This window comes from Labeo rohita, chromosome 24, assembly GCF_022985175.1.
Source record: "Labeo rohita strain BAU-BD-2019 chromosome 24, IGBB_LRoh.1.0, whole genome shotgun sequence".
In the NCBI taxonomy this organism is placed as follows: Eukaryota; Metazoa; Chordata; class Actinopteri; order Cypriniformes; family Cyprinidae; genus Labeo; species Labeo rohita.
In genome coordinates, this window is record NC_066892.1 from 12,129,395 (window position 1) to 12,154,740 (window position 25,346).

Here is a 25,346-nt window from a genome sequence, read left to right on the forward strand (position 1 = left end):
AGTGTGTAAAACTGTGTTGTAGTGTGTGTGTTTTTGAGGGTTTGTGTGTCATGTCTGAGAGCAAAGTTAGTTTTTTTCAGCAAGATTTAGTTGTTTTGAGTGGAGAGCTTCATTTTGACCTGAATATAGTAAGTTCAGGGAATTGAGTTAGAAGTTACGGATTTGTGTTTAGAGTTTCGCAAAAGCGAGGCATAATTTCAAGAAATGTGTTTAAGCAATTGAGAAAAACTGTAAGAAAATACATTAAGATAATATGGTAAGACACACCAGTTTGCAATATTAAGCAGCAAAACAAGCTGTTTTGTACTGATAAAAATAGCTGGATGCAGATGAGACCGGAAGCCAGACCCATAAAAATTTACAAATGGCCGCGCCCATTTTTACGGGAATAAAAATATGTTTCTAAAATAAGTTATCGCTTTTCTAAAGAAAGACATACTGATGTATTTAAATATATGTGGAAGGTTACCTAAATTAACTGAATATTTTTTATTTATTGGTTTCAGACGCTTTGTTCCAGGTTAACGTCATACATGGTTAACGTTATTTCATTTGGCTCACACGTGATACATCTCATTTGCATACTGTTACGTTACAGCTACAGAGCCAACGGTGCATTTCGGAAATATGGATGGTCTGCTTTCTCTAAAAGAAGCAATAGTATTGTATTTAGACAGAAGTGGCGGGTTAAATAAACTCATTGAAGACTGTAAAGTCTTTAAAGGTTTGTTTATAAAGTTAAATGCCTTCTTAGTTAGTTAATTCTACATTTAAATACTTACCTCAGTGAGCAGGAACTCGTGAGGACGTCGTCCGTTTTTCGTTCCACATCCGTTTCTATTTTAACTTTTATGTTAACTAATACATTTAAATTAAAATAACACGAACCTATATCTTAATGACAAAAACGGAAACATGTTTTTTAGATGCACAGCAGATGGAGGCCGTGTATCGGTTCAGTTTTGATGTAAATCCCTCAGATGTGCTTGAACTGGACGCCACATTGGGAGACTGTATACTGCACGACCCTGTCAAAGCCGTTGCACTGTTTCAGTCAGTGAGTTTCACAAATAGAATATACACAATACCAACTTATTAGTCCGTTACACCAAGCTTGGATATTTAAAATGACTTAGAGTATATTTTCTATCAGCCAGAGTTTGATGTTGGTGAAATGTGTGGAAAAGTTGTGCTTAACATAGTTACATCTACTCTATTTAAACAAACAACTAAGAGTGCAATCGTTATTTTTCAGGTTTGTTATCTGTCTATAAAAACACTGTCACTTATTGACCATATAGAAACAGAAAACCAGGTAAGGAGCAGCTTAATTAAATGCAGGTTTCACTTTTCTCATTTATTTTCATATATGTGACCCAGGACCACAAAACCAGTCATAAGGGTCATTTTTTTTAAACTGAGAGTTATACATCATCTAAAAGATGAATAAATAAGCTTTCCATTGATGTATGGTTTGTTAGGATAAAACAATATTTGACCGAGATAACCAACTATTTGAAAATGTAGAATCTAAGTGCAAAAAATAAAAATACTCAGAAAAAATCACCTTTAAAGTTGTCTAAATGAAGTTCTTAGCAATGCATATTACTAATCAAAAATTAAGTTTTGATATATTAAGAATAGGAAATTTACAAAATATCTTCATGAAATATCTTTAAATAATATCCTAATGATTTTTGGCATAAAAGAAAAATGTATGATTTTTACCCATACAATGTATTTTTGGCTATTGCTACAAATATACCCGTGCTACTTAAGGTTTTGTGGTCCAGGGTCACTTATGTATGTGTGAGAGAATATATTTGGCTATATTTCAATGTATCAAAATATTTTTTAAAAAACATACGTTTTAAGTTTTTTTTTTTTTGTATAGGTTAATGTTGTTTTAAAGCCAACCCACTTGCCACCATTTCCAAACTATTGTTTGGATCTCTCTGAGTTTCCCCGTGGGTACGGTCCAATGAGACCCTTAGCCTTGGAGGGCCTTGTAATTGCCATGACCCGTGTCACCAAATACACACAAGGAGCCAGATTTCTCTGCTCAGAAGAGAAATGCCCTTGCTCTAGAGGTAAGTATAATGTTATTAATGTTATGGGCTATTTTTGAAAATGTCCTACATAATTTGTCATTTTGTATAAAAAGGGTTTCATCACATCAGAGTCCATGCACCAGGTGCCACAGAGTCTGCCACAATTAGGAGCAACTTTACCTGCTTTATCTGCTCTTCTCCGCTGAAAGAGGATGTGAAGTCTCGGGTTTTAGGGGGTGAGACAACATTAGTTAAAAAAATAATAATATATAATAATATATGTGGCCCTGGACCACAAAACCAGTCTTAGGTAGCACTAGGTATATTTGTAGACAAAAAAAAAAATATTTATAAAAATAAAATTATCGATTGTTCTTTTATGCCAAAAATCATTAGGATCATGTTCCATGAAGATATTTTGTAAATTTCCTACCGTAAATACATCAAAACTTAATTTTTGATTAGTAATATGCATTACTAAGAACTTAATTTGGACAACTTTTAAGGCTATATTTAGTTTTTTTGCACCCTCAAATATCAGGCTTTCATGACTGACCCGAATTACTGGTTTTGTGGTTCAGGGTCACATATATATGTTATAATAATCTACCATTCAAAGGTTTGGGGGTCAGTATGATTTTTTAAAAGAAATTAATATTTTTATTCAGCAAGGAGTAAATGCATTGATCAAAAGTGATAGTAACAATATTTATAATGTTACAAAATATTCCTATTCAAATAAATGTTTTTTCATCCACAGATAAACAGCTAGTTGAGCTCATTCATGTGAGGGCAGTGGATGTTTTGGGAGTTCATGATACCGCTTCCTTAAGATATCAATCTGTCACCCTTTTTCTAAGAGGTAAATGTTTTTGTATCTTAAATTACTCCTCTTTCTTTCTTTTTACTTAACCATTTGGACATAATCCAGTTAGTTTGCGAATCGTTACGCCTGATTAACCTGGTTTTTATAATGTTAAAGCAAAGCTTTCAAATAAATAAACTGCTGAAACACATCCACTCACTGTCTGTCAGTAATAGATTGGGTGTTCCTGTCTCTTTCAATAATATTTCTCAGTTAGCCAACTGGAGAGACCACAGATTCTCTGGACGTTATTAGCATATTGTGTTGACCTAGTATTAGTCTGGAATTCAATACGTCAGGCTCCAGTTACTGAACATACATGTTAATAAATGTAAGGTACACTCATTAGTTGCTACAACCCATAGTGGAATCATTGTTTAAAAGAGCCTGCAGTGTTTCTCTTGGCAGTTGTGTAAGTGGTGAACATGTTTCTCAAATAATAAGTGAAGACCAGCTCATTGTTTTGTTTCTCTTAACGTAATTAGATGAACTGTGTAACTCCATGAGAATCGGCCATGTGTACCAAGTTGTGGGGATTCCAGCTCATGTGCACCAATGGCCCAATGTAACCTGGAGTGTAGAGGCTTGCAGCGTCCAACCATGGACCCAGAAAAGTAAAGACTTGTTTTGACTTTGATGGTATAAAAACAACCCGACTTATGCACAGCATGTCAAAGTCATTTGACTGCCTTTCACAGGCCCCTGTCTGGTTAGCAACAACTTCCAGAACCTTCACACAGCCACGGCCTGTTCCCCATGGAGGTTCGCTGCCATCGTAGTCAACTCATTCGCTTCCACAGTGATCCCACCTGGACTCTACAACACATTAAAACTGGCGCTACTTCTGAGCTTGGTGCAAACTGAAGATAATCCAGACTCTCCCAACCACCTAAATGTGCTTGCTCTCACCAGTGATGCACTTATCATCGACAGGTCCGGGTTTTTTTAATTCACGTCTTTTTAGATAACAGTGATGTGTATTATGTGCATTTTCATTCACAGGTTGATGAGATACAGCCTGCTGTTGGCCTCGCGTGGCATTTATCATCCGCTGACAGGAGAGCTGTTGGCATCCCTATCTAGAGATGAACATGGAGCTGGTACCGCCAACATCCATGCAGGTTCAGCTTTGCTAGCTTCTGGTGGCATCTGTCTGTTGGGAGATCTCACATGTTACAAGAAAGACAAGATGGACATGCTTCAGTCTGGTGCTAATTGTTTAAATGATTTCTATAATTAAAAACATTGCACATGCATTTTAAGCAATCAAAGCATTACCTATTTCTTCCCCTCAGCTCTTGAAAGCAGAACTGTGTCTGTTTTCATTCCTGCCAAGAAATATGGAGATGATATGGACCAGCAGCTCTCCTTCCCAATCCGGTGCAACTTTTGGGCCCTGGCTGATGCTGCTTTGCCCTCCAAGAGGACAGCTAGATGTGATAATGTCGTGCTGGGTTCTGTGGTGGGTTCATATCTTATTTACAGCTGAAGTCAAAAGTTTACTTACACCTTGCAGAATCTGCAAAATGTTAATTATTTTACCAAAATAAAAGGGATCATACAAAATGCATGTTATTTTTTATGTACTGACCTGAATAAGACATTTCACATAAAAGATATTTACATATAGTCCACAAGAGAAAATAGATGACCCTGTTCAAAAGTTTACTTACACTTGATTCTTAAGCTGTGTTTTTTGTTTAGTAATAGTTGTTCATGAGTCCCTTGTTTGTCCTGAACAGTTAAACTGCCTGTTGTTCTTCAGAAAAATCCTTCAGGTCTCACGGAGTCTTTGGTTTTTCAGCATTTTTGTGTATTTAAACTCTTAAGAATGACTGTATGATTTTGAGATCCAGTTTTTCACACTGAGGACAACTGAGGGACTCATATGCAGCTAATACAGAAGTGTCAAATGGTCACTGACGCTTAAGAAGGAAACAATGCATTAAGACCCGGGAGGTGAAAACTTTTTTAATTTGAAGATCTGGGTAAATTTAACTTATTTTGTCTTCTATGGAAATTGCAAGTATCTTCTGTAGCTTCTGAAGAGCAGTGCTAAATTGGAAAAATGAACACATCCTCATTCTGTTCAAAAGTTTTTTTTTTTAGCCCCCTGGCTCTTAATGCATGGTTTTTCATTCTGAAGCATCAGTGAGCATTTGAACCTTCTGTAATAGTTGCATATGTGTCCCTCAATTGTCCTCAGTGTGAAAAGATGGATCTCAAAATCATACAGTGATTGTTGAAAAGGGTTCAAATACACAAAAATGCTGAAAAACCAAAGGTGGGACGTGAACAATTTTTCTGAAGAACAGTGAGCGGTTTAAATGTTCAGGACAAACAAGGGACTCATGAATTATCATTAAACACTTACACACAAAAAAACAGTCGTGGATCATTCAGGTAGCAACACAGTATTTAGAATCAAGTGTATGTAATCTTTTAAACAGGGTCATTTTTATAAATTCAACTATTATTTTCTCTTGTGGACTATATGTAAACATTTTATGTGAAATATCTTACTCAGGTCAGTACTAAATAAAAAATAACATGCATTTTGTATGATCCTTCTTATTTTGGTCAAATAATTAACATTTTGCGGGTTCTGCAAGGTGTATGTAAACTTTTGACTTCCACTGTATAGTCAAATTGAGCTTTTCCTCAGGAAATGAGATGGGAATTTTCTGGGAATTTTTATAAGCATAAAGTACATACCACAGCACTGATCAGATGTAAAAGGAATGCTTCACAGATTACCCCACCTCTTTCTGTATTTGGAAACAGGAACCAGAGACAATGCCGTCTATTTTAGGAGAGTTCCTCATTGTGCTTATTTGTGTCCAAATCACACCCGTTACTTAAACAATAACTTAGTGTTATTTTATAGTACTATGTCAGTACTTCTATATAGCTGCTGTGGTTTTGCAGCATCTGCTTATCTTACAGTGATTAAGATTTTTATATAAATGCAGGAAATGGGCTCAGTTCCTCTTCAGCTTGCAGAATCGTTTGGACTCGTAGTCCAGTGTCGAGAGACAGGCAGCAATCATCCACTTCTGTGTATGACAGCACATACCCTGAGACAGGCCATGTCCCCAGGAGAGCCCCTATATCCAGCAAGCATGCAGTTCACCACACAAGACTATAAAGAGGTCAGTCTACAGGTCAAAAGTTCATCCATTCAGTTCAAATTATTCTAATAGGCACTCTGACTTCTGTGTTAAGAAAACATTTATCTTAATTTCTAAAGGATCATGTGCAACTCTTAAATTGTAATACAATTCACAACTTTCACTGTATTTTGATCAAACCTTTGTGAGCATAAAACATTTCTCATATAAAACACAAAAGCTTTATTTGAAACTCTTTACCAGTAGTGTATAATCGGGCTGCCGTTTCTTTAGTAGCTTGAAACATTTAGAGATCTTAGGTAATTTCCTTAATGTGGTTAGTCTTGGTTACATGAAAATAGCCTGTTTTTTTTTTTCCAAACTTTAATATTTCATTCCAGCTGCTGGCTTATGCAAGGGAACTAAAGGTGGACATAAGTCCCGAGGCTGAAAGGATGATCCACGGTTACTACATGGCCAGTCGCAGGGTTCGCTCAGACTCAACGCAGAGATCTGCTGTCTCAGTCACTTCTGTCAAACTGCTGTAAGCTCCACAAAATTACCATAAAGCTAAACATGGGTGCTTTTCTCTGCAAAGCACTGCCTTTTTTACCACTAGATGGAGCAGTTATACAAGTCTACAATTCAGCACTTCGAGTTTCCAAAGAACTGTCAGCAGTGTAACAATATTTACAATACCATGTCAGTTTATTTAGAGATCTGCAGAAGCCTTTTCTAAAACTGAAATATTCATTAAACAGCCAATAACTGGTAGAGGTGGCGGGGGGCAATTACATAAACCTCTTCAGTTATGCAGAAAAAAATAAAATAAACAGTAGCACAAAAACCCTGTAACCTATCTGGAAGACAAATGGTCACACCACACAAGTACAAATATGACAATTTCATACACAAATGACATTGTTCACTGGTTCTGACAGGATTACTCTGGCTCAGGCTCACACTAAACTCAGCCTAAGAACGCAAGTCATGGAGGAAGATGCAGTCATTGCAGTTCTGCTGTGTGAAAGTTCAGTCACCCTAAAACATGGTTAGTTCTCTTATGTTATTTCGTTCTAAAGTCTGAACAAATGAATACAAGAGGAAAGAGTTTTCAGATGACAGTTTATTTCAATATGCATGTTTGATCATAATCTGTTTACCTGTTTTAGCACTGCATTACTGCTTTATTGTTAGGATCAAACCCCTGTTACAGTGAGGTTATAGATGTTACATGTTACAGAGTTGGAATGAGAAAGTTTGTTTTGGGAACGCAGGGGCCTCTGCGCTTGTTTTTCCACCCGATGCGGTGTTTCCCTGTGCTCTCCGTGACCTAGACTCCTTGAACCAGAGGGATCTTTTGTTGGAAGAATCCCGCAAACAGATCTTGCATTTTGTGCAGAATTACACAACCTGCACAGAGGAATAAACCAAGGTATTACACACAGGAGAAACATGACATTCATCATGGAGAATGAATAAATAAATAAATAAAAAAAAATTATATTTTTATATTCTATTATAAAAACATTTTAATAATTTGTCTCAAACATATTTGGCACCCTTTTTTTTCTAGTGGTAATCTTTGGACACAGTGGGAGTAAAGCAGGAAAAATTTAATTCTACTGAAGTTTTAAAAAGGGTAATTGTGTATTTGCTTCAGATAGTCAGTGTCAGCAACCCAATCTCATAATTCATCATAGCAACAAGCACTCATTTTGCCTCAATCACATAATAAGCACTAAAAATTAGATGGCTGAACATTGGGAATTCTCATTTAAAGCAATTACAATATATACCTTAAAATCCTTCATTCAGCTGCACTTTTCAGGTCACAATTTTCTATGTTGTAATCCTTGCACCTGGTGGGATGTAAAAAGCAGGACAAATTTAACACTGGTGAAATCTCAAATGGGGTACTGGTTAGTCAGCTGTACGGTTGCTTCAGATAGTCACAGTGTCAGCAAACCAATTTGGTCTGATGGGTAAACGGCAAAAACTTGACAATCATCATAGAAACAAACGCTTTGACCATTTAAAAAACAAAACAAAACAAAACAAAAACACACACACACACACACACACCCCTCACATTTAAAGCAATAAGTACACAAAATTACCAGTTATTTATTTGTACTGCTCATGTCACTCTTGTCCAGTGGCAATCCTTGGACCTGGTGGGAGGAGAAAAAGTAGGATAAATTTAACACTGGTGAAATCTCAAATGGGATTCTGGTTAATTAACAGTTCAGGTGCTTCAGATAGTCACAGTGTCAGCAAACCAATTTGGTCTGATGGGTAAACGGCAAAAACTTGACAATCATCATAGAAAACTCTGTCTATTTGAAAAAAAAAAAAAAAAGAAAAACTCACATTTAAAGCAATTGCAATAAGTACACATAATAAAATTACCTGTTATTCATCATTTGCACTTCTCATGTCACTCTTGTCCAGTGGCAATCCTTGGGCCTAGAGGGTGGAGAAAAATGTAGGATAAATTTAACGCTGGTGAAATCTCAAATGGGATAATGGTTAATTTAACTGTTCAGTTGCTTCAGATAGTCACAGTGTCAGCAAACCAATTTGGTCAGATGGGTAAACGGCAAAAACTTGACAATCATCATAGAAACAAACACTGTCTATGAAAAAAAAAAAACAAAATCACATTTAAAGCAATTACAATGAGTAGTCATAATAAAATTACCATTTTTTTTTTATTTCACTGTTTATGTCACCTTTGTCCAGTAGCAATCCTTGGACCTGGTGGGAGGAGAAAGAGTAGGATAAATTTAATGCTGATGAAATCTCAAATGGGATACTGGTTAATTAATGGTTCAGGTGCTTCAGATAGTCACAGTGTCAGCAAACCAATTTGGTCTGATGGGTAAACGGCAAAAACTTGACAATCATCATAGAAAGCACTGTCCATTTAAAAGAAATAAAAAATAAAAAACCCCTGTCTATTAAAAAAAAAAAAAAAAAAAAAAAAAAAAAATCACATTTAGAGCAATTACAATAAGTAGACATAATAAAATTACCAGTTATTTATTTGTACTTCTCATGTCATCCTTGTCCAGTGGCAATCTTTGGACCTGGTGGGAGGAGAAAAAGTAGGATAAATTTAACGCTGGTGAAATCTCAAATGGGACACTGGTTAATTAATGGTTCAAGTGCTTCAGATAGTCACAGTGTCAGCAAACCAATTTGGTCTGATGGGTAAACGGCAAAAACTTGACAATCATCATAGAAAACGCTGTCTATTTGGGGAAAAAACAAAAAAAAAAAAAAAAAAAAAAGAAGAAAAGAAATAGAAAACCTCACATTTAAAGCAATTCCAATAAGTACACATAATAAAACTACCTGTTATTCATCATTTGCACTTCTCATGTCACTCTTGTCCAGTGGCAATCCTTGGACCTAGAGGGAGGAGAAAAACGTAGGATAAATTTAACACTGGTGAAATCTCAAATGGGATACTGGTTAATTCAACTGCTCAGTTGCTTCAGATAGTCACAGTGTCAGCAAACCAATTTGGTCTGATGGGTAAACGGCAAAAACATGACAATCATCATAGAAACAAACACTGTCTATTAAAAAAGAAAAACCCTTACATTTAAAGCAATTACAATAAGTAGACATAATAAAATTACCAAGTTATTTATTTGTACTTCTCATGTCACCCATTTCCAGTAGCAAATGACATGATCACTTCCATTGGCTGCAGCCATCTTCCTCAGGCTCCTTTGTGATTCAACAAAAACAAAAAGGATAGATTTAATATATAGTTTAAGCTTCCACTTTGCAGGTAAAATCTTCAAAGATAAAAAGCGACAGAAGGAACAGCCAATTCCAAAAATGACCAATTAACCATGTCGTGTTTCAGCTATTGATTTTTGTGCTGAGGGAAGACCCAGTAAAATGAAAAACTCAATTTCACCTCAAAAAGATGACTGATGAACTAGAGGTCAAAAGGCACATGTAACACAGCTTGAGAGCAGACCCTCCCACAGCGGCACAAAGGCCTGGGCAGCGCTAGTTCAACTCAAGGTCAGGACCTTTACCAAGACCACAGCACCTCCAAGTGAGTCAAAGCCCTGATTACCCAATCCAGGTCATAGAAGACCATTCCCAAACTAGCCAGGCCACACAGGGGACGGCAGACCTATGCCGGACAGAGCACGGTCCTGCCGACAGCAGAGCAAATGGCAAAGGAGCAATTTATCACCAGATCTGGGACACGCACCTGCCAAAATGATTTATAACATTCCTCATGGGATGCTTAAATCCTTTTTTAGGATAGGTCATGATTACCACATGATTTGCCAAAATCATGTCAATTTGTGTAGAAACAGACACCTTTGCAATATTGATCATACACTCCCAGAAGGAATTTAATACATCCTTTCAAAACTTTTGATTGCACTTTGTGCTCAAAATGAAGAGTAATAATGTCTCTTCTCCAGATAATTGCTAAAATGCTAATGAATACATTTACACAAGCAACTAATACTACAGTGTATAAAGTTAATGTAAACCCTGCATAGACTATTATAATATTTCGAAAAGGAGAACTTGAATGTAAAGTACATTTGGGCCGATCTACTTTGCAACTTTACTGATAGGCCAACATTTTCTTTTTCTCCAGGCAGTGCAAGGATCCTCATTACACCACTAATGAGATAGAGAGCGACTTATGCTACGATACATGATAATAAAGACTAATTTTGCTTCTAAGGAACGACGTAGCAAGTAAGTATTACATAAATTTTTTTCTATGTAACGCGCTGAAATGCTGAGTAACCACGTGGCAAAGCCACGATGCGACAAACTCCACGCGAGACTATAACCTCACGAACAGTTATACAAATAGCTTCAATAATACTTTAAAATCTGTTAAAATGCATCAACACAATAGTTAATTGAAGTACATCTACCTCAAGTTATACTGCAACGTGTAGAACATCCGACCAGCTCCTTCCACTCGTGGGAAGAAAGGATGTGACGCATGCGTACTTCGCGTTTTAAAGAAGAACTTCCTGGTAGGAGCAGCACATGCGTGTTGGTTACTGAAGTCTGACGTGCTACAGTGTGATAAAATACAGTCGGCTGGAAGTCATAACTCTTGCATTCGTTTATGGCAAGTTTATATTTAAAGCACTACCAAGAGATTATTTTTTGTTGTTTATATTTAGACCGCTCCTAACATTTTTTTTAATTTGATGAAATTTCTAATGAAATCACAAAACTTAAACATACAATCTAAAAAAATACTAGGTTAATAACAACCCAACTTGGGTTGTTTGGCAACCCATGCTGAGTTATTATGACCCAGCTGGTTGGGTTAAATGTTTTGAATGATTTAAGTCAGCTATTGTATACAGTTTATTATATTGCTGGCTTAACTAGGGCTTGGAAATGAAAAATCACACACAGAATTATAGAGACAACAGCAATAATGAAAAGACGAACATTTATTATTAAGCAATAATACACATGGACAAAAATACTGCATGAGACAAATTGAATTTATACAGCATAGTTTACAATACTACATAACATTAAACTCGTTTAACAAGCATTTTAAGAATACAAATGTAATATTTAAAAGTAGCATTTTAATTCAAGTGTATTCAACCGTTCTCTGTATTCACTTTTCACTGAAATAGTGCTAATTCTCGTGCCGGTGTGTCAACGAAATCTGAGCGATCTGGTGATGGGCTGCTGTTCGCCGGTGGAACCTCGCGTTTCGCTCGTAGCTGAAATATGCCGTGACTGACTCCATAACCTGCCATAAACACACAGTACTGACATTAGAGAACATATTTTAACATAAATCAATTTCAGTATTATAACGAAAATCAGTTTATGTTATGCAAGGGAAACTGCGTTTCCATTATGGTAAACGAAGGACCGCTGCTTACGCAGTTGACTGACTCTCCTCCTTGTGTTTTGTTGTGTAAAATAATATAATTTACAGCACAGTAAAGACTTAATGAATTAAAAAAAAAATGTATACAAACCTTTATTTCGCTGAAGAAATGCAAGGTAGCGCTGAGAACCGATCTGTCTCCTGTAGAGGACGCAAAAAGCCGGCTCTCTGACTGTAAATCAACAGCTGGGTTGTTTAGTCGGAGACAGGCTCAACCCATTGGATGGGTAAAAGAAATAACCCAACAATTTAGTTACAGAAAAACTACTCAGCACCTGGGTAAAAAATATTACAGGTAACCCAATAAAATGACCAACAAGCTGAACCAAACAGTTTGCGTCTCTCAAGCATAATTCAAAGTAAACATTAGCATTAACATTTAATTAAATATAAAGACGATCCACTTAGTCACATATTATTAATTTAGATCAAAAGTCCACTCTGATGTAGAAACTTTAAATCTAAAGCCTGAACTTTAACCTTTTACATTTTAAATTTCTTTAGAGGGCTTTACAGAGTTATTCAGTACTTTCCACAAAAAGAGTTCTAAAGATTTTTTTTAGTGTTTCCAAGAGTAAATTCGTAGCATGATGCACAGCATCACATGAGATATATTAGAACAGTAAATGAATACAATACTTAAAATTACTTGGAAAAATTAAAATGAAAATCCTCAATTTTAAAAATGTACAGTGCATGTACAGTGCAGTTTTATCTCAAATGTAAAAAAATATATATTTAAAATGTTCAGTGCAGTTTCATCTCAAATATTTAAAACCAAGGTAATTATAAGGTTCATGTTGGGAACACGTTTTATTGCACATTGTGAAGGGTTTAGATTAAAAAAAACATCGATGGAAACAACATTAATAATAAACTTGAGATCAGTGTAATTCTTAAGAATAATTTTATTTACTATTCCACGTGTGCTATTCACATGAGAAGGAGGAAGGAGGGAAGGGAGGAGAAAAAGGGATGATGATGCTATTGTTGCGCTTCTGACAGACCACTTCACATGACGAATGTTAGGTTATTCACACATGCATTTAGTGCAAATGTTGTAACAGAAAGTGCATAGCCGACAGCTCAAGCATAACAGCTCATTAACCCAACACACGGAATTTCAGACAGGGTATACAAGAAACAGAATTCTGAATTCAGAAACAGAAACCCACAGTTAAAAAGAACACAATTTGTTTAATATTTAAATCTTATTTACATATTTGAAATAATTAGGATATATTAATATGCACAATACTCAGTTGTCTGCATATGGCACGATAATAATGGTTCATTTGCCGCGTAACACACCCATGTTACATTTTACAGACTGCAACAAGATTACTAAAACAACTCTAATTTTTTAACCTTCATTTTTTAGCATTACCTCCAAAAGTCTTATGTGCAAACGATCTATGTTTGAGAAGATGATGAAGATGCCCCTTGGTTTTCATTTGAGTTACTCAGGAACTGGCCAGTTGCACCGATATATAATCTTGAACGCATTGGCCATTTCTGAAAGACAAAAATGATATATAGAAACACTTAGTCAACTGTTTTAAAAAAAAAAGAGTTTCCATGCGTAAAATGGATATTTTCAAGTAGACTAAACGTTAACCTTAACAAATTAATTAAAACGTACAAAATCTCACACTTCCAATAATATATAATTAGACTTACTTTCACAGGATGTAAATAACCATCTCCCTTAAGTGAGTTCAAAGCTTCAGTTTGTTTAGTGTTGTCCTCCTCCATCCCTTCCTCTTGCAAGGTTCTAGTTAAATGCGCTATGTATGTGGTTGCCAATATCAAGACGTCGAGTTTGGAGAGTTTGGTGTCCGGTGGCACCGACGGCAATGTTCTCTGTAGTTCGAGGAACGCGTGTCTGAGCGTCTGGACGCGACTCCGTTCGCGGGCTGCGTTGGCTGCCGCGGGTCTCCCTCTGCCACCGAGGCCGGTAGACGGGACCACCCTAGAGCGGGACAGGGCCTCTGCGCGCCGGGTGTCCGTTGAGAGCGTGTCAGGACTGGGGCTCGAATTAGGACTTGATGCGGGACTGTCATCCATAACTGTCACAGAACCAGTGCTGTCATCCATACGAACCGACTGCCTTCCAACCATCGAAATCTCTTTTTAACCTAGTTAGAAAAATTACATTTTCAAAAAAACACACCTAGGCTAAATAAATATCCAAACAGGCATTTTCTGTTAAATATTCGAGAATAAAAGCCTATGTCAAAGGCACTAATTAAAAACTTTTGTGAAAACATTTTTCCTCAAGTGAGCCAAAAATCTCATGGCCAGAATGAGTCATTAAATGTCAAAGCAATTAATAGTAGACGCATACAGTGTTTATGCTTTGGATTTAATTTTAAGTTTGCATCAGAAGAAGTTATGTAAAAGTAAAAACATACCTGTATTATAAGTGCTGTCCTATAAAACACACCAAGGCATGAAAACCTCCACAGCTCTGCAAAATCCTGTTTAAAATAATCCCTTTCTCGTTGCAAAAAATATATAACCAGTCGTGGTGCTGCTGCGCGTCAAAGGTGCGGATATATGTCCGCGCACACGCACTGTCCTCACCTGAATGACTGCGTAAAGTCTCCAGAGCCTCTAATTTATCGGGGAACACAAAGAGCTGACAAGTGTTTCACTCCGGTGCAATTAATCAAAAGCCTTTAAAACTCTGGCAACTCGAGCCGTTCTCTAGTTTTCCCTTCGCATCGGTCGGTAGGAGGGCACAGTCTATTTTTTCGACGCCAGAGGCAGCATTTTTTGGTCCGCCCGGAGTTGCTTTGCAAGCCACAACTTCTGAATATCATATGAAATATTGTTTATTTAATAAATAAATAGCCATTTCCTCTTGATTGGCTTTGCTTGGTAAAATGTATGTGGTTTTGTGAGACTCAAGCGTGTAATCATTTTCAGTCTGCATGCTCTCGATAATTTTAACTCTTCTTTAACATTTAAATAGCGATATTGATATTATAATTTTGAGCTGCAGACATCAGCTTCATTTCCTGGGACAAAGCCAATAAATAAACTCTAAACACTGCAATCAACTGGCATGCTTGAGGAAATTCTTGCGAGACTCCTAAATTAATCATTCTGTTTTCCGCAAACGGAGATGTGGGAGAATTAATGAATGGAATTATTCATAACATGTATATCTGAGACTGTTCTTAATAAACATTGTTTTTGTAAGGATGAAGTAACAGTATTGCCCCCAGGCCAATAATTATGAAGCAGAGCAAATGAGGTTAAGTAAGCTTCTCTGTCTAATTACTCTACATCTTTCAGAGGTTATACCCCGGTGTAGATATTAGACTCACCCAAATACACGGCGATTGCATTCATGCGTTACTGTACTCAGCGCGTATATATGTCTAAACATTATTATAGAATAAGTTTTATGTTTCATATTCATTTACCGCTCCAGTCTAGAACGCAGTGTCCATGATAAGACAAGATTGCTGGATAATGTGCAAGTTGAAATGAAGTCTCAGTAAAAGGAAAAAAGGTAGCTATGAATCTAAATGATAAATCTGCAATTAGCGTTGAATGTAAACGACATTTTTACTTAATTAGTAATTTATTGCTTTAAATTAGATAATTTAATTAGATCATTTAAGGCAGGATGCAGTGAGACCAGAGCGTTAATTTGTTCAAATTAACGCTAAATTTTAATAAATAATTAAAAACAGAAACAACAGATGTAGAATAGTCTGCAATATCACAGACATTTTCAGTGAAACATTAAAACTCTCACTTTGAGATTATCTAATGTAACTAGAAAAAAAAAATCATTTTTCATTTTATTATTTTTAATGAATAGTCATACCTAATGTGTATATCATGTAAAACATGATGACTTTTAAAAATACTCTTCAGTATCTTGCAAAGTAAATTTATTAAACACACACACTCACACACACACACAGACAAATATTTAAGAAATACAATTTTGGAATTTCAAACAGAATATAAAAATGCAATTCAGGCAGTGTAAAAGAGAGTCTGTTGTTGCAGTATGGAGAAGCTGCTCTTAAATTCATATTTAATATGTGTCAGAGCTTAACTGAACATTTTTCAGTAAAGTCCTCACACAGAGATGACAAGCTAAGCTTGTATGTGAGCAACTGACTTTTGAGGCAAATTTATAAAGCCAAAAGGACACTGATAAAAGGTTTTTAATCAGTAGTTTCAGAGTCTGCCAGTCCTCACTGAAATATTTATCCCTCTTGACCTGTGAACACACCAGAAAAGTCATGAATTAAATTAAACGAATTCAATGAAATGTCGTAACTTACCACAAAATAATTTGTTGACTTTCATGCTTATGTGTTTTGCATTAGGAGCAATACATACAGCCAAGAACATAATAAAATATTGGCGCACACGGTTTAAAATATGCTTCTGTAAATTATCACTACAAATCCTTCTGTTACTGGACCCCTGTAATAACATAGTAAACAGCTAATTAGAGTTTTAAACAACTGTCATTCAGCATTATCATTCCTATTACTCACGCATTAGAACTCATGCACTCATACTCACTGCAGTTTTTTCTTATAAGTACAGAAACATTCAGTTTATATTTATTGTAGTTACATCAACAAATCATTTCTGCATTTCAGAGGCCACACGCTGATAAATCAGCTGAAATGATAAGTATAGGATTAACATGTTTAGGACGTCAGACATCAAAGGATATGATTTGTGTAGTACAACTGTAGATGATGTCACATTACACAGCGCAGCACAGAACGATGGTTAACCTCAGGCCAGTTCTAAAGGAGAGAGCTGTTTATTTGCATGGGTGGGAAAATAAGAGTCATACAGCTTGACAAATAGCAGGCATTTGTCCAGCATGTCTCAAGGCAACGTGGAATTTATCTAGGAATTTATTTCCTTATTTAATTTAAGATGAGTTGTAAGTATTTCATTAAAAAAATAAAGAAAGAAAGAAAATAAATAAAGAAAAATAAAAATAAAATAAAAAATAATAAAAATTTTCATTAGCCCCAAATTATGTAAAGAATAACATAATGCACAAAAGACAATTTTGATTGTTCAAACCTTCTTCCTCTGCTGTCTCCCTGAACTCGGTCAGTCCGATATGTAACGCCGGGCTTCCCATATTCTGACGGCTTACTTAGAGAGCTGCTGCGGTCATGGGTAAAGGGATGTTGGGGGCCCACGCGAAAATCAGCTATAGCAAAACATGGGTTAGTGACACATTGTCATAGAACTGACACAGGGGATATGCAATGCTTACTTAACTACATGCTGATGATATACAGTGGATGAAATGCAGAAATGTGTTAATAGAAAAAATCTTGAACATTCAGTAAATGACCTGCATTTTTTTAATAGTATTTAAAGTCATATATTTAAATAAAAATGTAATATTTATTGTCTCTATAATTCTATAATTATTAATGTGAATAATTGTAAATAATTTAATTAAAATGTAAAGAAAACTAAACAATATTGCAGTAAATATTCATACCTGTACGTGGATTTGTGATTTGTTCTTTGATGTCTTCTGAATCTAGTGAATCTAGTTTCTTCTTTGCGTCTTTTGAGGCTTTCCAGTTGAGTAGAAACTGCCTAGACAGCTCATTTATTTGTTTTCCATCAAGATCTTCTAAATATTAAAAAAACACAGTTTCTGTGCATCACTTCACAAAATAATTACATTAAAATTTATAAACACAGCACAAAAATAAATTAAAATGCCAATGTGATTGAAATGTTATTTAAATGTTTAATAAAAATTACAAAAATAATAAAAAAATATATAATTACATAATGAAGGACAAAAACGTCATTCAGAGTTATTTAGAAGGTCTGTGATTCTTTCACCATAAATAATAACATTTTAAATTACTCTATACTAGGGCTGTCAAATCATTTAATTACATCCAAAATAAAAGTTTGTGTTTACATAATGTACAGTACCAGTCAGATTAATGAGATTTTGAATGTTTTTTTTTAAAGAAGTCTCTTCTGCTCACCAAGCCTGCATTTATTTGATCCAAAGTACAGCAAAAACAGTAAAATTTTGATATATTTTTACTATTTAAAATAATGGTTTTCTATTTGAATAAATTTTAAAATGTAATTTATTCCTTTGATTTCAACGCTGAATTTGTAGCATCTTTACTCCAGTCACATGATCCTTCAGAAATCATTCTAATATTCAGATTTGCTGCTCAAAAAGAAAAACAAAAACAAACAACAACAAAAAAACATTTATATTATTATTATATTGAAAACAGCTGAGTAGAATTTTTCAGGTTTCTTTGATGGATAGAAAGTTCAGAAGAACAGCATTTATCTGAAATAGAAATCCTTTGAAACATAAATGTCTTTATCATCACCTTTAATCAATTTAAAGCATCCTTGCTAAATAAAAGTATTAATTTCTGTACAAAAGCTTTAAAAGATAAATGCTGATCTGAACTGATTTAAATATTGAAAATAATAATAAATTTTTTTTACAAAAACAGCAAATCAGCATATTGGAATGTTTTCTGAAGGATCATGTGACACTTAAAAACTGAAGTAATGATGCTGAAAATTCAGCTTTGAAATCAGGAATAAATTACATTTTAAAATATATTCAAATAGAAACCAGTTATTTTAAATAGTAAAAATATTTCACAATATTTCACAATAATACTGCTTTTGCTGTATTTGGGATCAAATAAATGCAGGTTTGGTGAGCAGAAGAGAATTCTTTAAAAAACAAAAATTATTTTACAAATTCAAAAACTTTTGACTGGGAGTGTACATATGATTTATATTATGTATAAATATATATTACATATATTTCTTAAATATACACATGCATGTGTGTGTGTATTTATATAAACATATAAATATACACACACACAAATTATGTAAACACAACCTTTTTATTTTCAAAGTGTTTAATCGTGATTAATCGCGATTAATCATGATTAATCAATGTGACAGCCCTATTGCTTACTCATCACAAGTTAGCTATGCTATTTCTCACCTAGAATTTTGCAGGCAGTTATTAGTCTGTCTCTGTATTTAGGTTTGTGACACACAGGATTTCTATTCAGATCCAGTAGCCGCAGTTGAGACCATTGGCTGAACACTGTCTCTAACTCCTGAAAGCATAAAAAGCATTACATTTTACTTTTGATCAGTATAAAATAATTAGTAGACACAGAAAATGACAATAGCATCTTCTCCAAATTTTCCAAAATGAATGCTGGAAAAATCCAGTAACACTAAAGAGATTTTGCAGATTTAACAGAAGATGTGCAAGGGTAAAAATGATCAGGGCATCATATTTAAGACAAAGAGGCCACAAGCACAAAAAAACAAAATGTTCATAGGGCACAAAGTATAAACAAGACATCAGCTTGTTTTAATAAATACTGTCATTCGGACTGCGTGACTAACAAGTTCCCCTGGGCTGTAGTCCTCAAGCATGTTGCCTGCAGTGTATGTTTATCTAAGGACACATTAATCCAGGCTGGAAATATGAATACTCTCTGGACACGCTCTGATTGTTCATTGCCTTCCTGTCTCAACTAAAGTGCTTCCACTTTTCAGTCCGCGTGCAATCAGCTCTAGCGGGACCCCGGCGAGCCGCGCGCTCCCAGGCTTTGATAAATGATCGTGTCAGGTCTGTCACTCTGAGGGCTTGGCTGGGAACTGCCCAGCGCCAAATTGCCCTCCCATGCGCGCGAGTGCTGAATGCACTCCTGACTGGGCTCTTTCCAGCCCCACACTGGGTTAATGATGGCCAGTTATGAACCTGTATTTGACCAGCGCTTCGATCCCTATCTGCACTGTCTGGCCGTGCGCCACTAACAGCCTCTGCAGTACCCATTTGTCACTCGGCTGACTGCCTGTCATAATCTATTTTAAAAATCCATAATGTTTCCTCTGGAATTGGACCAAACTGCGTAAGGCAGGAATTGATCCTTTGGGTGCTGTCGCCGCTGAATCAATAGTGGCAAAGGGGTTGTATAAATTAAAGGAGATATCTGCTAAACATGAAAGCTTCCTCTGACACATGGATCACTATTATCGGTGGCAGTTGCTGAGAGGATTGTCTTTCGAGCTCTTGGACAAAGTTACCAAGCTGCTTGCGGAAAGTGTTCCTTCACCATTTTTTTCAGTCGCTGAACGTGTGATATCAATAAGCTGGAAAATCCCTTTTCCAGAAAAGGTTACTTTTCAGCTTAAATGGGTTTTTAATACAAGGGGCACTCAGTGTATTTCAGAGGAAAATCAGTTCACTAAGGAAGGAGGAAAACTTGTGCTTGTTTAAATTGTCAGCAGAAGCTGTCCCTGGAGACCGGCCCACTGATTTGTTGAATAATTCTGACCCTGTGCAAGTCTGGAGACTGCTGGAAGGATTTGTAGGATTAGGTTTTTGCACTGCTCATTTCACACTTTATAACTGTGTCACACCTAAACAGAACAAAAATTCTTTATTAAGCATCTTTTTTTCATGGAGGAAGTCACATTTACCTGCATGTCCCGTAGCTGGTTATCGGTAGCGTAAAGATGGCTCAGTTTTCTAAGAGGGGCCAAGTCCCAGATTTCATCAATGTTATTTTTGCTGATATTTAAAATGCACAGAGCTTCCTGAAAGAATTCAAATGGAATATTAATAATGCACTTTAAATTTAAAACCAGTCCCGCTTCTAGTGAGCCAATGAAGATTTCACTGTGTTAGTAAAAGGAGAGCATTTAGGAATCCTTTGGCAGGGGAAAAATTGGGCGCACTTACACTTGCAATTTCATTAATTATCAAAATAAACAAAATTCCCAACTTTTCGGTTTGTTTTCCCATAGCCTGGGCGGTAAACACTCCCTGTAGATTTCTCAGACAAGGAGGCACCCACAGAGACCTCTTTTACCCTCATCAAATTTTGCACAGAACTGCTTTGATACACCTCGTGGTCCACAAGTTCTACATCTCTCATCTGATCCTGACAGCAAACTCACTGGACACAGTGGTATATCAATCTAAATATAAAGTGCACTAGATTGTAGATACCATGAAACACCCTCTGTAAGGGTTTTCACTGAGCCGAATGTTAAAGCAATGAGCTACTCACAGAGAGGCTAGATATGGAACGGGGGTCAAAGACCAGCTTTTCTCCACAGGGTAGTTTTTGACCTTCCACATGCAGCTCCTTCAGGTTTTTCAACTCCTCTAATCCCTCCACCACAGTGATGCTGTTTCCTCCCAAGAACCTTAAAAAGACAAACATTACAGTTAACATTCATTGCCTTTTAGTAGTGCTGTATGTATATTTGTGACCCTGAACCACAAAACCAGTCATAAGGGTCAATTTTTTGAAATCTAGAATCTGAGGGTGCAAAAAATCCAAATATTGAGAAAATCGCCTTTAAAGTTGTCCAAATGAAGTGTTTAGCAATGCATATTACTAATCAAAAATTAGGTTTTGATATATTCACAGTAGGACATTTACAAAACATCTTCATGGAACATGATCTTTACTTAATATCCTAATGATTTCTGTCATAAAAGAAAAATTGCAAATTTTGACCCATACAGTGTATTTTTGGCTATTGCTACAAATAGACCCATGCTACTTAAGACTGGTTTTGTGGTCCAGAGTTACATTTTATTAGAAAATATTACTGTCACCATTCATATATCAATGCAAACATGAATATGCATACTTGTACTTACAGTTTGGAGAGATTATGTAGAGATGAGAGGTTCTCTATGCAAGAGATATTGTTATTTTGCATGTATAAGTGTGTAAGGTTTGAGGCAAACCCCAAATTGCAGATTTGTGATATTTGGTTGTCATATAGATACAGGACTGTGAGGTTTCTGCATATTGATAGATCATCCTACAAGTTAAAAAAAGGAAAATAATCAGTAAGCAAACTGCTAATTTTTTTTTTTTTGATGTTTTTACTAAAAAAAAAAAACATTTTTATTTACATTTAAAATTACATTTACATTTTTATATGATGAAAAAAAATGCGACCCTGGACCACAAAACCAGTCTTAAGGGTCATTTTTTTTAAACTGATATCTATACATAATGTGAAAGCTAATAAATAAGCTTCCTATTAATGTACAGTATGGTTTGTTAGAACAGGACAATATTTGGCAGAGATATTTGATAATCTGGAATCTGAGGGTGCAAAAAAATCTAAATACTGAGAAAATCATCTATAAAGTTGTCCAAATAAAGTTCTTAGCAATGTATATTACTAATCAAAAATACAGTTTTATATATTTATGGTAGGAAATGTACTAAATATCTTCATGGGACATGATGACAATGAATGATTTTTGGCATAAAAGAAACATTTTGACCTATTTTGGCTATTGCTACAAATATACCTGTGCTATTTAAGACTGGTTTTGTGGTCCAGGGTCACAAATGTCTTTTATGCTCACCAAGTCTGATCAAAAAAACAGTAAAAAATATATTATTGTGAAATATAAAACAACTGTTTTCTATTTTAAAATATTTTGAAATGTAATATATTCCTGTGAGAGCAAAAGCAACCATTTCCTTACACTTCAGTGTGATATGATCCTTCAGAAATCATTCTAATATGGTGATTCGGTGAAAACAGTTGTGCTGCTTAATATTTTTTGTGGAATTATTAGTCACTCTTGATCAATTGCATTCTTGCATTTATGCTGAATACGAATATGAATTTCTTTCAAAAAACAAACATTTGAATTATACTGTAATATTAAATGGAATCTAGAATATTAAATAGATGTTTAATGTTTAAACTCAAAACTTACAATGTCCTCTATACTTTTATTCGAGAAGTTGAGATGGGTCAGTTTCTTCAGATACTGCTGGAGAGATTCGCTTCTGCCGGTTTTTGAGTAATTGCTTGATTTTGCGATCAGATGCACTGTCAGACGGACCATAATGACTTGGCGTGCAAAAATATCACAAAATAGATTTCTCTTCTGCAGCACTGCATGTCAAGGGAAAAGGGAGATTTATGAGAAAGTCAAAAACACTAAAAACATGTGAAAACATATGATTGAATATTATAAACCACTGACATCTAAATATGTTTCTTTATAGAGGATTAGAATGTCTTTAAATGGGGTTTAGTGGTATAATTGATGTGGTGACCATTATTTCTTTGATGATATGTACTTTAGAGACAGCATAGTCAATTGACCCTTAAACCTTTGTCAAAACACATACTATTTTTGAATAGTGAGAATGAGGCCAAAGGTGAAATAGACATGTGACCTGACCTAACAACACAACCCAATGCTCTTGAGATTTGCATTGTATGTAATGCTGTATTATATAAAAAAATAGTATTGTATAAAGCTAGACCTACAGTAACACCTTTCAAGAAATACCTCCTTGGAAAGCCCTTGGATGATATTTTACTCCATATGCCCTAGATATTGTCTTGTCAACCATAGACGTTGAACACTAGGACAGAAGTAAAGGGAATACATACATCAACACATGACAGCAGGTCGGTTTTACACTTGATCTCAGAGCAGCAGACTATGGGGAGATGACATGGAGAGCCTCCTAAAATCAATAACTTTCTGTGGTTAAACTCTAGGGAACTGGATGGAGACAGCGGTTTGCCAATCATTATAATTTATCGCTGTATATTTAACAGTATATTGCGGATTACACTCTTTCTAATAAACAAAGACAAGCAACTTAGGTCACTGTTACAAACGCAAACAGCTATAATAGCTTACAGAGTAGAAATGAAACAAAACAGCACTGCCTTACCTTAATGCACAAATGTTATGTATTAACTGTCACCAGCTATGAACGCAAAGTGTTTTGCAGCTGTAAAAGTCTTTCCCGTCTCGTCTCTGTTGTTTAGGAAATGAGAGCTGACGTTGCCATGGCGACGGGACGCGACGCGAGCGCAAGGTCAGTTTGGACGCGCCGGAGTTGTTTCGAAACGCAGTTCAAATGCAGCATGACGTTCTCAACAGCATGACGTTCTCTTTAATTGTTTTAAATTCGATTTGAATTTTAGAACGCGATGTTCATCGCTTGTATTGTTGTGTGAAGAATGTGAAAGAATATTTTTAACAATGTTGTTAAAAGCCATTTGTTCTACTACTAACAACAGTAATTAATTTAAGCCAGCGCAGGTTTTTGTTACAAATAATTTAAGATGTTTACCAATAACTTAAGATGTAATTAATTTATTAATTATTAAAGAAAGAACACAAATGAGCGTTCGAGGTGTATTCTGGCCTTAAAACTACATAAAATTCAAGAGTTTTGTTTAACATTCAATATTCTATTAAGTATGAATCTCATCAAGTTTTTGAGTATTTTACATTTATTCCTAAATAACTCAAAGTTATTTTTGAACTTATCTTAAGATATTCTTTTTAATAGTTTAACTATTTTTATTTTTTCGAATAATCAGTCATCAAAGCTTGTTAAATATTGGTCACAGGGAGATTTACTTTAAATTTCACTAAGTTTATTACTCACTAAAACTCACACAGATCATGTTTTCTTGCTGTTTTAATCTTATTTTGAAGTAACAAGGTGGTTATATCTGAGTGTGTTAGTTGTTTACTTACTTTTTAAAATTAGTCTTCCCATTAATGCTATTGTGTTGTTCAATCAGACTGATTTGCGAACGCAAAACATGAACACAAGAGGCATGAACCAATCACAGCCGAACATAACCCGTCACATCCAATCATATGGCGATGGACGCATTGCAGTGTTGCCAAGTCCGTGGTTTTCCTGTGGAACTGGGCTACTTTAACACTGTTGCCGCGGATTGTTTTTCATGTCCGCGGGTTGAAGTGACCCAATAACGTAATATTTAGCCCCTGGAATGCTATTATACCAGGGGAACCCCGCCAAAAAAATGTGTATTTTACCCCCTGGAACGCGATTCTTAACAGGACCCTGGTCAAAACGGGACTGGGCTTCTTTTGGCATAGTTTTTCAGTAGAAATTGGGCGGGTTTTGTTGTGGCCTCCTCTTACGTGACTTTTCCACCATTGCACACTTTAGGGGGTCTGTTAAAATTCGATGAACTTAGAAACACTGTTTAGAAAAACTAGTGATTTGTTATAATATGTAATGAGGATTTACACTTAACGTCACCATTTGTTCCGTTACCCAGATGCGCGGCCATATTGTCGATACTCGGATGTAAACAACAGCATGGATTGAATGGTTAATGAACTACTGAATACGTTGTTCTGCTAATTTATGCTGTCTAAACCACGGAAAAAATGTGTGGAAGCTGTTAAATCATATAGAGAAGGACTTGGTAAGGGGGAAAGGATGAAATATTTTGAGAAACTAAAGTTAATAGGTGGTAAAGATACTACGAGCAGTATTAATTAAGAT

The 25,346-nt window shown here is 35.6% G+C and overlaps 3 protein-coding genes and 1 long non-coding RNA gene across 11 annotated transcripts; 1 reads left to right on the plus strand and 3 right to left on the minus strand.

Moving 5' to 3' along the window:
- Positions 1-601: 601 nt before the first annotated feature.
- Positions 602-7,087, plus strand: mcmdc2 (minichromosome maintenance domain containing 2). The gene is made up of 13 exons (XM_051097534.1): positions 602-724; positions 927-1,057; positions 1,256-1,315; positions 1,895-2,090; positions 2,165-2,287; positions 2,812-2,913; positions 3,402-3,530; positions 3,615-3,849; positions 3,919-4,124; positions 4,212-4,378; positions 5,889-6,068; positions 6,428-6,570; positions 6,968-7,087. The coding sequence occupies exons 1-13, from the start codon at positions 628-630 to the stop codon at positions 7,080-7,082; spliced, it is 1,884 nt and encodes a 627-aa protein (XP_050953491.1). The 5' UTR covers positions 602-627; the 3' UTR covers positions 7,083-7,087.
- Positions 7,088-7,134: 47 nt separating this feature from the next.
- On the minus strand, positions 7,135-11,092 carry LOC127155384 (uncharacterized). Of its 3 annotated transcripts, XR_007825591.1 has the most exons (10): positions 10,961-11,092; positions 9,677-9,767; positions 9,387-9,443; positions 9,065-9,118; positions 8,762-8,786; positions 8,593-8,665; positions 8,439-8,495; positions 8,147-8,200; positions 7,826-7,888; positions 7,135-7,439 (listed from the first exon to the last, which is right to left on the minus strand). It is a non-coding gene; the product is annotated as an uncharacterized LOC127155384 (long non-coding RNA). The 3 variants fall into 3 exon arrangements; XR_007825589.1 differs by lacking the exon at positions 8,593-8,665 and having other exon boundaries at positions 8,731-8,786; XR_007825590.1 differs by lacking the exons at positions 8,439-8,495; positions 8,593-8,665 and having other exon boundaries at positions 8,731-8,786.
- Positions 11,093-13,297: 2,205 nt separating this feature from the next.
- Positions 13,298-14,076, minus strand: LOC127156090 (transcription factor 24-like). Its single transcript, XM_051098804.1, has 2 exons — positions 13,636-14,076; positions 13,298-13,470 (listed from the first exon to the last, which is right to left on the minus strand). The coding sequence occupies exons 1-2, from the start codon at positions 14,074-14,076 to the stop codon at positions 13,369-13,371; spliced, it is 543 nt and encodes a 180-aa protein (XP_050954761.1). The 3' UTR covers positions 13,298-13,368.
- Positions 14,077-15,862: 1,786 nt separating this feature from the next.
- On the minus strand, positions 15,863-23,846 carry ppp1r42 (protein phosphatase 1, regulatory subunit 42). Of its 6 annotated transcripts, none has more exons than XM_051097733.1 (10): positions 23,742-23,846; positions 23,348-23,423; positions 22,763-22,944; positions 21,677-21,843; positions 21,075-21,213; positions 20,482-20,598; positions 18,986-19,103; positions 17,471-17,608; positions 17,038-17,170; positions 15,863-16,204 (listed from the first exon to the last, which is right to left on the minus strand). In XM_051097733.1, exons 2-10 carry the CDS (start codon positions 23,409-23,411, stop codon positions 16,162-16,164), a joined length of 1,101 nt encoding a protein of 366 aa, XP_050953690.1. In that variant the 5' UTR covers positions 23,412-23,423; positions 23,742-23,846; the 3' UTR covers positions 15,863-16,161. The 6 variants fall into 6 exon arrangements, with proteins under 6 accessions (XP_050953690.1, XP_050953691.1, XP_050953688.1 ...); XM_051097734.1 differs by having other exon boundaries at positions 15,863-16,748; XM_051097731.1 differs by having other exon boundaries at positions 15,863-17,170.
- Between the last annotated feature and the right edge of the window lie 1,500 nt (positions 23,847-25,346).

What these genes read in the sequence shown, in the direction of transcription:
- ppp1r42 (XM_051097731.1), bottom strand. Translation starts at nt 23,411, where the DNA reads ATGGTTGACAAGACAATATCTAGGGCATATGGAGTAAAATATCATCCA. An exon ending in GTTCCATATCTAGCCTCTCT is followed by an intron (nt 20,599 to 21,074) that starts GTGAGTAGCTCA and finishes GAATTCTTTCAG; the next exon opens with GAAGCTCTGTGCATTTTAAA. An exon ending in AATCACAAATCCACGTACAG is followed by an intron (nt 17,171 to 17,470) that starts GTATGAATATTT and finishes GTTTTGCTATAG; the next exon opens with CTGATTTTCGCGTGGGCCCC.
- LOC127156090 (XM_051098804.1), bottom strand. Translation starts at nt 14,076, where the DNA reads ATGGTTGGAAGGCAGTCGGTTCGTATGGATGACAGCACTGGTTCTGTG. An exon ending in GTTATTTACATCCTGTGAAA is followed by an intron (nt 13,471 to 13,635) that starts GTAAGTCTAATT and finishes TTTGTCTTTCAG; the next exon opens with AAATGGCCAATGCGTTCAAG.
- mcmdc2 (XM_051097534.1), top strand. Translation starts at nt 628, where the DNA reads ATGGATGGTCTGCTTTCTCTAAAAGAAGCAATAGTATTGTATTTAGAC. An exon ending in GAAATGCCCTTGCTCTAGAG is followed by an intron (nt 2,091 to 2,164) that starts GTAAGTATAATG and finishes TTGTATAAAAAG; the next exon opens with GGTTTCATCACATCAGAGTC. An exon ending in ATGTCGTGCTGGGTTCTGTG is followed by an intron (nt 4,379 to 5,888) that starts GTGGGTTCATAT and finishes ATATAAATGCAG; the next exon opens with GAAATGGGCTCAGTTCCTCT.